We start from the raw sequence: 14,697 nt of genomic DNA on the forward strand, positions 1-14,697 counted from the left end.
CTTTAGATTGTCAAGGAAAAAAGGTCCCAGCCCTGCCACCCATGACCCAGGAGGCAGATTTGGACGTTTGATTCATCTGGAAGCTTTTTCCCCCAAGCATGGTGGCCGAGCCAATGGGTCACACGTGTCTCCCATCATGGGATGGCAGCAAAACCTCCTGCCCACCCTCTGTGGTGACTCAAGGGGTTGCCAGACCTTTTCCTGAAGCACCAGGGCTGGAAGTACAGCTGTTCCCCCATCCCCCTCCCTCCCTCTTTACCCAGTGTGTCATATTAAAGGGTGATCAGCTTACACATGCTCCAGGGTGGATTCCTCAAGCTTTGTAAGGCTGTGGCTATATATAAAGCCCTACGTTGGAAACTGAAGCACCCAGACAGCTGGGATGGGAGCAAGTGTTCCACATTCCCAGTGTGCTGAAGGTCTGGAAGCAAGGGAGAGCCACCAGCCCTGCTTTGAGTGAGTTTCTTTACCAGTGATAGATATATTCATAAATATCTAGATAATTATTTAAAGAAGGATTGGGAAAATAAAAAAAGAAAAGGAAAAAAAGAGGAGTGGTTACTCTTCACCATGGGTTTGCCTTTCGATCAAGCGGAAGAACTGCGCCTCTACCAACAAACTCTCCTCCAGGATGGACTCAAAGACATGTTGGACCACAATAAGTTCCTGGATTGTGTCTTGAAAGTCAAGGGGAAGGAGTTTCCCTGCCACAGGCTGGTGCTGGCAGCTTGCAGCCCCTATTTTCGAGCCATGTTCCTCTCAGACATGGAAGAGAGCAAGAAGAGGGAGGTCAGTCTGGAAGACGTTGACCCAGACGTCATGGGCAAGATCCTCCATTATATCTACACCTCCGAGCTGGAGATCACTGAGCAGAACGTGCAGGACATCTTCTCCGTGGCCAACATGTTCCAGATCCCTTCCATCTTCACCGTCTGTGTGTCCTTCTTGCAGAAGAGGCTCTGTCTCAGCAACTGCCTGGCTATCTTCAGGCTGGGCTTGATGCTGGATTGTGCCCGGCTGGCGGTGGCCGCCCGGGATTTCATCTGCGACCGCTTCGCGTTGGTTTCCCGGGATGAGGAATTCTACCAGCTCTCCCCCGACGAGCTGATTGCAATCATCTCCAGTGACTCCCTCAACGTGGAGAAGGAGGAGACAGTCTTCGAAGTGGTGATGAGATGGGTGGGGACCAAGGACCACGACAGCCGGCAGAAGGCCCTGCCTGTCATCTTCGAAAGCATCCGCTTCCGCCTGATGCCCAACGACTACCTCAAGGACCACGTGGAGAAGCACTCCATGATCAAGTCCAGCCCGGAGCTGCTAAAGAAACTGCAGATGGTGAAGGATGCTCAGAAAGGTAAAATCACCGTGGTAAAGAAGAAGAAGGTGAAGAAAAGCAGCGAAAAGCAAGGGAATGAGAACGTTGTCAACGGAGCTGTGGATGAGGAGGAAGATGCAGAGGAGGATGCTCTCCCGGGGATCTTAAATGACACGATGCGCTTTGGGATGTTCCTCCAGGACCTTATTTTTATGGTGAGTGAGAGTGGAGCAGTGGCCTATGATCCCACTGCCAACGAGTGCTACTTTGCCTCCCTGTCTGCCCAAATCCCGAAGAACCACGTCAGTCTGGTGACCAAAGAGAATCAGATCTTCATTGTCGGAGGACTGTACTACAACGAGGACAGCAAAGAGGATCCCATGAGTTCCTACTTCCTCCAGGTACTAACTTTATCTTTCTTTTGTTCCTTTGGAGCACAACAAGTCTCTAGCTGCCATGGGATGCCTGTAGTGCACATTGCCATAGAACAGAGGCTAAAAAGAATGTTGTGAATGAAGGTAAAACATCTGACCTGTTTTACTAGACTTATTTTCCCTGTTTTTTTAAGGCAGATCTCATTGAGGGGGTTGGTTCCAGTCATTGAGGAACCCTTGGTGATCCAAATGATGAGGAGGGAACCACACTGAACAGTGTATTGGGTCCAGCCCTGGCTGCCACAGGGCACACTAACTGGAAGGTTTGTGGTATCAGGGCTGGCTTCAACTTTGTATCATCTGTGTTCCCCTTTTATGAAAAGGGGAAACCTCAGTATTTCAGGTTTCAAATTTACGAAACCTCAGTAAAACCCAAGGGGGGCTCTGCTGGGTGCCAGCAAAGGCAACAGCAGCAGCTCCAGCCCCAGAGCAAACACCCCAAGGACACAGGGTATGTCCCTACCTATCAGCAGGTGCCCCATTCAGGGTATGTCCCTACCTATCAGCAGGTGCCCCATTTTGTGCTGTGTTCTTGCCCCTGGAGGTGTTTTAGGTCCAGCTCTGGGCCATTTCTATCATGGGCAGGGGGAAACCTTGGTGTGATGTCTTTTGGGATCCCCCATGAGAAAAGTGCCTGCTCTAACTCAGCAGTAAACAAAGCTGAGGTCAGATAGAGCTGTGCACAGGCAACCTGAGCCCTGCCCTGGGCTCTGACCCAAGAGCACTTTCCCTGTGGACAACTAAAGCAAGTTTCCTCCCCTTCCTGCTGGAATGCAGTAAACCCCCCATCCTTCCCCCATATCCAGAAATCCTTTTGTTCTTTAAGCTGGAAGATTTATGTTAGACATCAGGAAGAAATCTTTCCCTATGAGAGTGGTGGGACACTGGAAAAGGTTTCCCAGGGAAGTTGTGGGTGCCTCATCCCTGGAAGTGTTCCAAGCCAGGTTGGATGGGGCTTGGAGCAACCTGGGATGGTGGGAGGTGTCCCTGCCCATGGCAGGGGGATGGAACCAGGTGACTTTTAAGTTCCCTTCCAACTCAAACCATACTATGATTCCTCTCTCATGGCTGAAAATCTTCTGGGAGGAAAAACAGCAGCATAAAAGGATAAATTAAGGGTAGTTCCCAAGCTGGACCATCCAGCCTGGATCCCTCCATGAGCTCATTGCTTGGGTAGGTCTGGACACCTGCACCATGTGTACAGGGACCATGCTTGACCTCACCTGGAAAGGCTTTGGATTCCATGGAACCCATGGAATGCTCATGAAAGGAGAAATCAGGAGGAAGAAACCCTAGAGCATGGGATGGATGGCAAAGGCAGCAGAGGTGGTGGGGGAAATGCTGTTTGAGTCCCAGCTTTTCACTCTGGACAGCTGAGGACAGCAGCAGCTGTGTCCATCATCTCCATCACTTACAAGTGCAGAGCAGGTTGAGGGGCTGTTTGTGTTCAGCTGAAACCCATGTCTGAAAATCAGTGCTCCTTCAGCCTGGTTTCTGGCCAGGGAAAGTAATTCCTTGAGTGGCTGTGAAGGTCCAACATGTCCTGGGCTGTTTCAGCATGCAGGTCAAGGGAAGTGATTTGGGTTTTTTTCCTTTGGGTTATACACTTGTAAGACCACATTTGGGTGCTGTGTCCAGTCTGGGGCTCCTCAGTACAAAAGGGACATTGAGGTACTGGGTAAAAGTCACCAAGATGGTCAGGGATGGAGTATGGGAGGTACAAATTGATGCTGAGCTGGTGTCTGCAGCTCCCTTACAGGAGTGGACACAGAGCAGAAATTCAGAGTCTTGGATTTGCACGAAGATGGGACAAGAAGCAATGGCCAGGAGCTGCAATAAAAGCAATTTCAGATACCTGGGAGAAAAAACTTCCCAAAAAGGCTGAAAGCAGAGGTGCAGAGAGGTCACAAAACCTCCATTCTTGGAGACATGTAATATTTGACTGCACAAAGCCCTGCAGACTGCTCTAACTCCAAGGCTGCACCCATCTGGGCATGGAGACTGGAGGAAAGAGCTTTGCAGGTGCCTTCAACCTAAATTAATCTGTGATCCTAAGCTGCAAAGAGCAAAATTTCCATCAGCAGCTCCCACCTTCCCATTGACTCAGCAGCAAACACCTTGGGCATCCTGTGACCTTTTTCAGCTCCTTCCTCCTTTCCCCTTTACCTTCCTTTCCCCTTTCCTTTCCCCTTTCCCCTTTCCTTTCCTTTCCTTTCCTTTCCTTTCCTTTCCTTTCCTTTCCTTTCCTTTCCCCTTTTCCCTTTCCTTTCCTTTCCTTTCCTTTCCTTTCCTTTCCTTTCCTTTCCTTTCCTTTCCTTTCCTTTCCTTTCCTTTCCTTTCCTTTCCTTTCCTTTCCTTTCCTTTCCTTTCCTTTCTCCTTTCCCCTTTCCCCTTTCCTTCTCTTCTCTTTTCTCTTTTCTTGTCAATTTTCTCTTCTTTTCTTGCCAATTTTCTCTCTTCTCTTCTCTTCTCTTCTCTTCTCTTCTCTTCTCTTCTCTTCTCTTCTCTTCTCTTCTCTTCTCTTCTCTTCTCTTCTCTTCTCTTCTCTTCTCTTCTCTTCTCTTCTCTTCTCTTCCTTTCTTTCCTTTTCTTGAAATTTCTTTTCTTGAAATTTCCTCACCCAAATGCAGACAACCAGCTGCATGATGAACCCTTGCATCCCTGTGTCAGAGCAGCAGCATCTTACACCTCCTGGCTCTGATCCTGACCTCCCTGGCCTCCCATTCCCCCTGCTGAAAGCAGCAGAGTCAGGTCAGGGATGGTTTAGATTTAAGGACAGGCACCAACCTAGGAAAACATTGATCAATCCCTGAGGCCTTGCAAGTTTTGTCAGGAACAAACCGATTCCATTGGCATTTCAGCTGGGAAAGGGCATCCTTTCTGTGTCACTTGCAAGATTGATGACTTGAAAACAATGCTGAAATGTTCAAGGAGCAGGAACTCTGCTGGTGATTGAGCTGCTCAGGCTTGCACTATAAATAACACGTATGTGGACTGCAGCTTACAAAGACACAAAACCCACAGGCACCCAGCTGAGGCCCAGGCTTTGGAGGAAACCCAGCAAGCTGGAACTCTTTGGCTCCAGCCCACAGCAAACAGTGCTCCAGGCAGTGATGCATCACAGCTTTATCTTGCAGAGTCCCAACCAAACCAGCTGCAAAACCTCACCCCAGAATTAACCCACAAAGCCCTTCCTCTGCTACCAAGCTAGGTTAAAAATTGTTGCTCTGGTTTACAGTTCCCTGATGCCCAGAGAGCCCCAGTGCTGTCAACTCTTTGGGTTTTTGGTTGGTATTTTGGTTTTTGGGTTTTTTTTTTTTTCTTTTTTTCTTTTTTTTCCTGGTGGGAGATGAAGCAATACCTTGATCTACAGATGTCCAAGGATCTGGCCAGCTCATCTAGTTTTCCCATCAGATGGATCTGGCACACTTTGGTCAGCAAGAGGAGAAAAATTGGGTTGTAGCCTAATGGGTAGATGGGTCTCCTGTAAAGAGCCTTTGAGCAGATAAACACAACCATTTTATGTCATGAACCCTCACACACACTGGGGTGGCAGGGGACAACATCAGTATCTGGAGAAGCAGAGGATACAAATGGTAAGAAGATTTTAAGGAGACTTTGTGGGGGAGGAAGGGGCTCAGGGGAGGGAGCTGTGCAGCCAACACCTGGCAAAGACCTGGCAGAGATGGAAAAGACCAGGATCAAATGCTGTGGTGTGTGCTACAGCTGAGGAAATTCAGGCAAAATTCTAAGAAAATTAGTGTCATCTCCTCCAGTCCCAGGAAATACCCATTTTAAGCCCAACAATGGGCTCTGTCACCCAAAGATGACCAAGCCAAGGCTTTGGTGCAGAGAGCAGAACGTGTCCCATCTCTGCTCTTATCATTCAACTTCTGTCACACGATACTTGGGTTTGCCCCAAGACCCCCCCATCCTGCACCAGATGGTGAGGCACAGGCAGAGACTGAGAGGGCAGAAAATGCCTGCTGGGGTGACCAAGCTGCGGGTGGGAATGGACCTTGCCCTCAGGCTTTAGACCCTGATTTTGTCCCAGCCAAACTGGCTGGGGAGGGGAGCAGATACTAACGCCCATATGTTGCCTTCCAGTACGACCATCTGGATGCAGACTGGCTGGGGATGCCCCCCCTGCCTTCCCCTCGCTGCCTCTTTGGCTTGGGAGAGGCTGAAAACTCCATTTTTGTGGTTGGAGGGAAAGAGCTGAAAGAAGGAGAGAAGACCTTGGATTCGGTCCTGTGCTACGACCGCCTGTGAGTGTTCCCCTGCCAGCTTGGGGTGGGAGGTGGGTGACAGGAGGTGAAGCAGCTGTCGTGCAAAATGATTCCAGCACTCCAGGGACTAAAAAAAAAATGCTGAAGATAGGGTTTGGATTCTGCAGCTAGACACTGAGACCACTGGGACTGTCCCAGGCTCCACCCTGGGTCTCTGAGCTGTCCCTCTCCAGATGCTTCGTTGGTTGGAATTGAACCTCTGGGAGATGGAAGCTGTGATGGGGATATTAGGTTATCAGGGACCAAAATTAGCAGGTGCTCGTGGGAGAACTGTACAGAGCAGCAAGAAGAATGGGTTTTTTCCTTCTGCTCTTGCCCACTGGTTGGTTGGAGGTTCGGTGACTTCCACCGTGGTCTCACCAGGAGGGGCTTTGAAGGGGAGAGATTATTTTGAAAACTGCAATCAATCAAAATTAATTGATACCAGGCTTAATTTTAAAATACCAATGAATAGGTAATTAATATCAATTTAATTACCAATTATTTTTGGACAAGGGGCTCTGACTCATGAGCTTTATTAAAATGCACCATCCTGTTCTGCTGGCAGGAGACAGAAGCATCCAAAGACTGCTCCTCTCTGCCCAAAGAGGCAGAGCAGGAGGTGTCACCAGTCTATATTTAGATGGGGGTGCTTCAAAGTCAGTTTTAGAGGCAGAGATTTGAAACCAGTTTCATTCTCACAGAATGGGGCTTTTATCTGTCCTTGCAGACTCCAGGAAAAGATTTGTCTACCCCTGCCAGATGCTCAGAGGTGATTTCAATACCATTTTAAAGGTGTGATCAGCACCACTTGGCTTTCTAGCAGTATTTATGTCAAGATTTCAGCTGTTACAAACAGGGATAGGGGAAATAATAGACCATGGGATGAAAAGTTTGCCCAGAGAGGTTGGGAAATCAGAAAACTTTCAGCACCCAGGCAGCTCAGCTCACAGGCAAAACAAAGGGCAGGTCCTTGGAGCTACATCCTACATGTGTGGAAACTGGGGATAAGCCTGAACTAAATGGACAGACACCTCTTCCAGATGTGGGAGACATTTCTCAGGTTCAGGATCTTGCAATCTTGGAGTTTTCAAAGCCTTATTGCTACATTCCCTGCTCAGCTGCCCTGTAAAATGTGGACGTACCCACCCTTGTGGGGCCTTTCTGAGTGTTGGCCAACCAAAGAGCCTCAGAGTGGAAGCCAAAAAATAAATTTGTCCTCAGGATCTTGTACCCCTGAGTCTCATTAGTTTTAATTTATTTTTTTTTCCCCCATCATACAGAAATCTTGGTCTCATTTGTTTCCAGCTGGTCCCCCTTGTAAGGGAGGTGAGATCCTGGGAGAAGTGAGGATGTGTGTCCACAAAGCCCAAGAGTAGAGGATGCCACAGAAAACAATTAATATTAGCACAAGCTTTCTAAGTGTTTTATTTTGCCCTTTTTTTTTTTTTTTTTTTTTTTAAGGTTAACAAAATTCATTGGATGGTCCCCACCTCACTGAAAACCTCATTACTTGTGAGACTGGGTCAGGATCTGTGCTCACCTCCAGGTCTGGAAAGTGTCATGGGGCCTCACCCAGCAAGATAAAAACCCTTTTGTTTCCCATTTTTTTCTGATCCAGGTCCTTCAAGTGGGGTGAAGCTGATTCCCTTCCCTATGCAGTCTATGGCCATGGGGTGGTGTCACACAAGGAACTTGTCTACGTCATTGGTGGCAAAGGAAGTGACAAGTAAGTCCAAAATCCAAAGAAATTCAGGAGTGAGTTGGTACCACCCCAACCTGGATGTTGTTTAATAGGGTTGGACAGGGTGGGGGATGTGGATTCTTCTCTCTTAACTCACTTCTGTGACTGCAGCCCTTCCCAAGCCCTTGGAAGTCCCACAGGGACATCAGGGAAATGCCACCATCCTCACAGGAGAGGGAACTCCTCATCCCCTTTGCTCACAACAAATTGGGAAAGGTGCTGAAGAGCAAGAATCCCCTTTACATTAAGGGTTTTCTGGACTTCTTGTGGAGCAGCATGGTCCTGGTCAAATCCAGATGGGTATTTGCAATAGGGGTGAAAAAACTCAACACACCTGACCCCCCATCCTGTCCTCCTCCTGTAGGAGATGGGATCAGCAGAAAAGGCCTCTCCCAGGCACCACTTCAGAACTGGTTTGCTGGCAGAGCAAAAATCCCATAACCCAGCCAAGACAGGTCCTTCTCTGAAAGGATTCTGGTCTGAAAAGTGTGAGCATGCACACATTCTCACACCTTCTATTGCCCACCTGGGCAACTGGGATGTTACTGGGGAAATTTCACAGATTCACAGAATGGTTTGGATTGGAAGGGACCTTAAAGATCATCTCATTCCACCCCCCCATCCACCACGCACCTCCCACTAGATCAGGTTGCTCAAAATCCCATCCAACCTGACTTTGAATGTTTCCAGGGATGGAGCATCTACCACCTCTCTGGGCAACCTGGGTCTGGGTCTCACCAGCCTCATTGTAAAAAATTTCTTCCTAATATCCAGCCAAAATATTCCTACTTCTATTTTAAAACCATCACCCCTTCTCCTGTCCCAACAGGTCCTGCTGAAAACATTGTCCCCATCTTTCTTGTAAGACCCCTTTGAGTATTGGAAGGCTGCAATGAGGTCTCTCTGGAGCCTTCTCCAGGCTGAACCACCCCAAGTCCCCCGGCCTGTCTCCAGAGCAGAGCTGCTCCAGCCCTCTGATCATTTTTATGGCTTTCCTCTGGACTCACTCCAACATGTCCATGTCCTTGTGCTGAGGCAGCTTGGATCAGGAGCACTGAACCACTGAGCTCCTGAGAGGCATTTTGCTTCATGGACCCACATCCAGATGGGTGATGCTTTTAAGCCTCCTACCCAAAGCAGGCACAGCAGGAGGAGATGTTGTGCACACAGATGATGTCTCCAGGCATGGGCATCTTTGGGTGCATGCCCCAAAAAATGTCATTGTGTAGAAGTAAAGTTGTGTAGAAGTAAAATCCTTTCCAGAGACCCTCACGTTCTTCCCAGCAGAAGACCGCAGTGCCAAGCTGCTCCTCAGCAGGTGATCGAGGTTCCTTTTCTGTCCCATCTCTTTCTAGGAAGTGCCTGAAGAAGATGTGTGTCTACAACCCATCCAAGTTTGAGTGGAAGGAGTTGGCTCCCATGAAAACTGCCCGCTCCTTGTTTGGAGCCACCGTGCACAAGGACAAAATCTACGTAGCAGCCGGCGTGACCGACTCCGGCTTGACCAACACGGTGGAAGTCTATGACATTGCCACCAACAAGTATGTACCTGAGCACACCTTAGGGTGTAATTAAACAAGGAGCAGCTATAGATATTCTGCATTGGTGAGGCCGCACCTGGAGTATTGTGTCCAGTTCTGGGCCCCTCAGTTCAAGAAGGACAGGGAAGTGCTTGAAAGAGTCCAGCGCAGAGCTACTGAGATGATTAAGGGAGTGGAACATCTCCCTTATGAGGAAAGGCTGAGGGAGCTGGGTCTCTTTAGTTTGGAGAAAAGGAGACTGAGGGGTGACCTCATCAATGTTTTCAAATATGTAAGGGGTGAGTGTCAGGGAGATGGAGTTAGGCTTTTCTCAGTGGTGACCAGTGATAGGACAAGGGGTAATGGGTGTAAATTGGAGCATAGGAGGTTCAAGTTGAATATCAGAAAAAATTTTTTTACTGTAAGGGTGACGGAGCCCTGGAACAGGCTGCCCAGGGGGGTTGTGGAGTCTCCTTCACTGGAGACATTCAAAACCCACCTGGACACGTTCCTAGGGGATGTACTCTAGGGGGCCCTGCTCTGGCAGGGGGGGTTGGACTAGATGATCTTTCGAGGTCCCTTCCAACCCCTAGGATTCTATGATTCTATGATGATATGCATTAAGCAACTTCCAAACCATTCTGGAGTTTGCTTGCAGTTCCCAATACCAGTTCCTCCCAATCTGGAGAGTTGGGCATCACCAGTGCCAACGCAATTGGGCTGTGGATCATCTCAGGTTCACCTCGAAAGCAGTTTCACCACCTGGTGCAGCCCTTGGGTTCCCTGCAGAGCTGTGGCTTCATCTTGGCAGCTTCACCCAACACAGTAGAGTCTCTGGCTTTGGGTGTGCTGCATGTCCCACCACTGGGACCTGCTGGTCCATGGAAGCTCACGCTTCACAGCTCATATACTCAAAATGAAGCCAAGCTTCCATGTTGTCATGATGATGGAAGGGATGGAGAGGTGATGGATTCTCCATCCCTGGAGGTTTTTAAGAAGAGACTGAATGTGGCACTGAGTGCCATGGGCTGGGAACCAGGGTGGGAGTGGATCAAGGGATCCCAGAGCTCCTTTCCAACCCAGATGATGATCCTGTGATCCTCTAATGCTCAACGCGTGATCCCAACCCGTGCAGACCTACCCACCAGTTAATTCAGTGGTTCATTCCTGATTTGAGGCCAGCCTCAGGATGGAGAGGGGTATCCAGGATGCCCTAACCTGTCTCCTCTCTCTCAACGTGGCAGGTGGGACACCTTCACTGAGTTCCCCCAGGAGCGCAGCTCGGTCAGCCTGGTGAGCTTGGCTGGGGTGCTCTACCTGCTCGGAGGCTTCGCCACGGTGGAGACAGAGTCAGGAGAACTGGTGCCAACAGAGCTGAACGACGTTTGGAGGTGATGAGCTTCCCCAGGGCTGTCCAAGGGAGCATGGGAGGGTTGTTAGTCAGAGCCACTCGAGGGAAGGAAGAGTTTTTTTCTTTCTCGATACCTTCTGGTTGTGGTTACCCCAGCACAAAGCTGCAGGGTCTCTGGATGAGAAGTGTGAGGGCACATTAAGTGATTCAGTCATCTCTCCCAGCCTCATATATAGTAACGTAGCAGGGAAAAATCTGCTCCTGTAGCCTTGCTGTTGCAGTGACATTTTGCCTGGAGGTGGCTCCAGACATCCCCTTTGGTGTGGAACAGAGTCTTGTGCAATGCATCCTCTCCCAGTGCTCGGGCTGGAAACCAGACAGGCTTCAGTGGGAGCAGAGAAGTGGGCAGAAAACACCTTCTGATGGTTGCTTGCACCTCTTTCACATCTGTGGCTCTAGAGCACCCTCAGCAGGCACCTGCTGGACTTCACTCTGGATGCTCAGTCTTGGTGCCATCAGCCCATTTCCCCGGTGCAAAAATAAACCCTGTGAGACCAAGTGCTGGTAATAACTGGACTTGTGATCTTAAAGGTCTCTTCCAGCCAAAATGACTCTATGATATCCATGTCTCCTAGCCCAGAGCTGCAAACCAGAGCACCCAGGGGCAGAATTTTCCCCCATCCCCATCCTACAAATATCTTGGAATCACCGCAGCTTGCGGGCAAATAATGTCTGTGGGACATCACAGCCCACACCAGGGCTCCCACCACTCCAAGAGCAGCTGAAAAGAGTCTTTCTGTCTCCCCCCAGGTATGATGAAGAGCAGAAGAAATGGGAAGGTGTTCTCAGGGAGATCCAATACGCCTCTGGTGCCACTTTCCTTCCCGTGCGCCTCAACGTTTTGCGCCTGACGAAGATGTAGCCAAGAGTGATTGATTTATTTAATCTTTTTTTTTTTTTTTTTTTTTTTTTTTTTTTCCCGTGGGGGTCTGGGGCAAGGAGGGATGGGAGGGGAATCCATGTTGATCAGCAGGGAGATGTGCATACTGTGTAGGACATTGCATCTGTGACGGGGATTTACTCAGGCAAATAGGAAAAGGGGGAAATGGTCTGGAAGCCCAATGGGAACTTGAAGATGTTGACAAGAGAGTTGGAGAAGGGGCCTGGAGCTGGGGTAGACTGAGAAGCCCTGAGAAGACTGAGAAGACTGGGGAGGAATGAGCTGTTCCAGTCTCAGTAGACAGAACAAAAAGGTCACACCCATGTTCCACTTCTTTCTCCTTTTTTCCCCATCTTCTCAACTGCTGTTAAACCTCTCCAGCCAGCAGTGGAGATAGAAGGTGGATTCCAAGGGATGTTTCCCAGGGAAGAGGGTCTACAAATTATTTCCCCACCTAAGGTCCTTGTGAGCATGGTGCTGGACACTGCCTTGGAGAGGAGAAGGAAGGATCAAAGTCAAGTAGTAAGGGAGAGCCCTGGGGGACTTTGAGGAGTTCCCAAGTGATGAGGGCTGTTGGAATGTGACAGGGAAAAAAAAAAAAAAAAAGAAAAAAGAGAATGCAGGCAACAGAAAAGCTTTGGAAGTTGCAATGGACAGAAAATAGTCTTGGTTTTTTGCCTCCACCTTGACTTTGGCCTAAGGAGAAGCCAGGAGCTAAGGGCTACAGGAAGGCAAGAGTCATGTGAGGAGAAGGGTAGGAAAGGGGGGAAGAGATAGATGGGCACTGGGGGCATCTGTATTCATCTTTTGGGCTCCTCAGCTTCAATCACAGATAATTATGTCCTCACCTGTTGTTGGACAAGTGCTGTTTTTAAGGGAAAGGTTTTATATTTATGCTTTTTCTCTTATTTTTAATGTTCCGAGGGTTTTTTTTTATTTTTTCTTTTTAAAGAGTATTCTAGTTTGCGAAGCACACGGAGATCTCAGATGTGGTTGGCTCCAAGAGAGCTTCCCACTGAGGAAAAATATAATTTGTTTTGTGGGCTGGTTTTTGTTTGTTTTTTTTTTTTTAAGTTATCCATAATGATGTTTTGATAGAAACACAACTGTATTGGCAGCAGGGCAGAGAGCTGCTAGAGCAAAAATCACCTGATGCCCACACCATCTGACCAGTGGTTAATTTGAAAATAAACCATTAGGCTACTTCAAAAGAAATCCCCTGTGTTTGCATGGTGATTGAGCTGCAATTCCATGTCCACAGCAACCCAACAAAAGGACCATGCAAGAGCTGAGATGAACACAAGCAGCAAATGAGCTCCATGGGGAAGCCTGGCACAGCCCCAGCTTTTATTCTTATTTTTTCCCCAATTTGGGAGCTGAAACTTTAGCATTCAGGTCCTTACAGATGTTCTCTAGAGCTGGGAGGACCAGAAGCTTACCTAGACCTTGAAGGAAGCCAGATGCCTACATGACCTCATGTTGCCATGAACAGGGGTGATAATAATAAAAAAAGAACAAGTACAAGCCTTGCAAAAAAATTATACCCTCAAAGTGGCCTGAAAATGATGGCATTAAAAATTGTATCTGGCTGAAAACACAGACATGGGGAAAGTCAAAACATTTGGCATGAGTGAAGGAAGCAGAGTCTCATCCTGGTTTCATTTTAAGGATTTAAAAAAGTTCCAGGATAATCTTCTTAGAGGACAATCACATCAGAACAGTAATGAAACATTTGTCACAAGGAAAATAAATCCAAGGTGACTGGCTGGCACAAAACAGCTTTGGAAACCAACCAACCAATTAAAAAAAAAACCAAAAAAAACCAAACAAAAAAGAAACCTAAAAAAAGGCAACAAAAACCTTTGAAAAGATCAAATGTGTGAAAAATGCACTTAAAAACAAAATAATTAAAAAAAAATCACCTCCTACCCAGTTCTGCAGAAATTTCTGTGGATGACTGCCAGGCTAACTAAAGATGAGTCTACCAAGTGTAGAATAGCTTGGGGCAGAAAAGAAAAATAAAGAAGAAGAAAAAGAAATTATTCATGCATATAATAATAATAATAATCTCTTAAAAGTTATTCACTGAGGTGGTAGGACCCCACCTCCTGCCTGAGGTTGGTCACCAACACCTTTGCTTAAGCTCTTCTTGCTGGACAAAGGATGGAAAGCTCTTGAGACCTTGGAAGGTTGAACCCCATCCACCTGCTGCCACCTCGTCTGGCTCTCCTGGGGGGAAGTCTGGGCCCTACAAAGTCAACAGGAATGTTTTTGAGTTGTTATGGGGTGGTCCCCATCCTCAGTCACTCACCTCACACCTGTCCATGGGGAAACACATTTAATGGGATTTTAAGCTCCCAGAGCGTTCATATCCCTCCCAAAGCTGTGGGAGATGCCGCCAGTGGCAAGAAAGCCCCAAAGGAAAAACATCTGTTGTGGAAAAGGACCCAAAAGAGCTTGAAGTGTCCCATCCCAGGGCCAAACCTCTGTGCTTGCAAGCCAGCACTGGCTCCAGGAAGGGAGCCAAGCTGCACGTTGCCAAGCCAAGGTCTGGCCCAGAGCTGTTCACCACCACCTTGCCAAGAGGCAGGCAAGCACCTGCTCCATTGCAAAAGCAGTCACAGATGGCAAATACCAGCATGAATACTCAGAACCATCTCTCTTTGCTGCTGCTCCCTCTTTTTCCAGCTCAGATGTACCCAAGTCCACCAGCACGGGTCCCCCTGTGGGTACCTTCAGAGGGCAATGGGGAAGGAACATCCCAAGGGTGGTGCAAAATTAATCTCTTCTCCCATTATCTTTCCACTCTCAGTGCTGGCAAGGTTTCCACCACTCCATTTTATGTCAGTAAAAGCACTGGGAGCTTTTGGATGGGCTCCTTGGTTTCTCCTTGGCTGCTTTTAAAGGAGCTCAAGGAGCTCCTGCTCATAGTTCCCATAAAGCCCACGGAGTCAGAAGGCCCCAGGAGCTGAGCCCCTTCTTCCACCTACACATAACCCTTCCCTGAAAAGCTTTTTGTTGTTTTGTTGCCCCCACAGGAGTCCAGTTTTCCCACAGCTGGACACATCTCCCACCAAACCCAACACAAAGCAATGGCAGTGGTCAACGTGCCATGGGAAGGCTCA

General features: G+C 48.3%; 1 protein-coding gene across 1 annotated transcript; it reads left to right on the forward strand.

The window, feature by feature from the left end:
* The first annotated feature begins 349 nt into the window (after positions 1-349).
* On the forward strand, positions 350-12,787 carry KLHL40 (kelch like family member 40). The gene is made up of 6 exons (XM_071734582.1): positions 350-1,716; positions 5,857-6,017; positions 7,639-7,746; positions 9,117-9,302; positions 10,526-10,672; positions 11,443-12,787. The coding sequence occupies exons 1-6, from the start codon at positions 571-573 to the stop codon at positions 11,552-11,554; spliced, it is 1,860 nt and encodes a 619-aa protein (XP_071590683.1). The 5' UTR covers positions 350-570; the 3' UTR covers positions 11,555-12,787.
* Positions 12,788-14,697: the final 1,910 nt, after the last annotated feature.

This window comes from Heliangelus exortis, chromosome 2, assembly GCF_036169615.1.
Source record: "Heliangelus exortis chromosome 2, bHelExo1.hap1, whole genome shotgun sequence".
In the NCBI taxonomy this organism is placed as follows: domain Eukaryota; kingdom Metazoa; phylum Chordata; class Aves; order Apodiformes; family Trochilidae; genus Heliangelus; species Heliangelus exortis.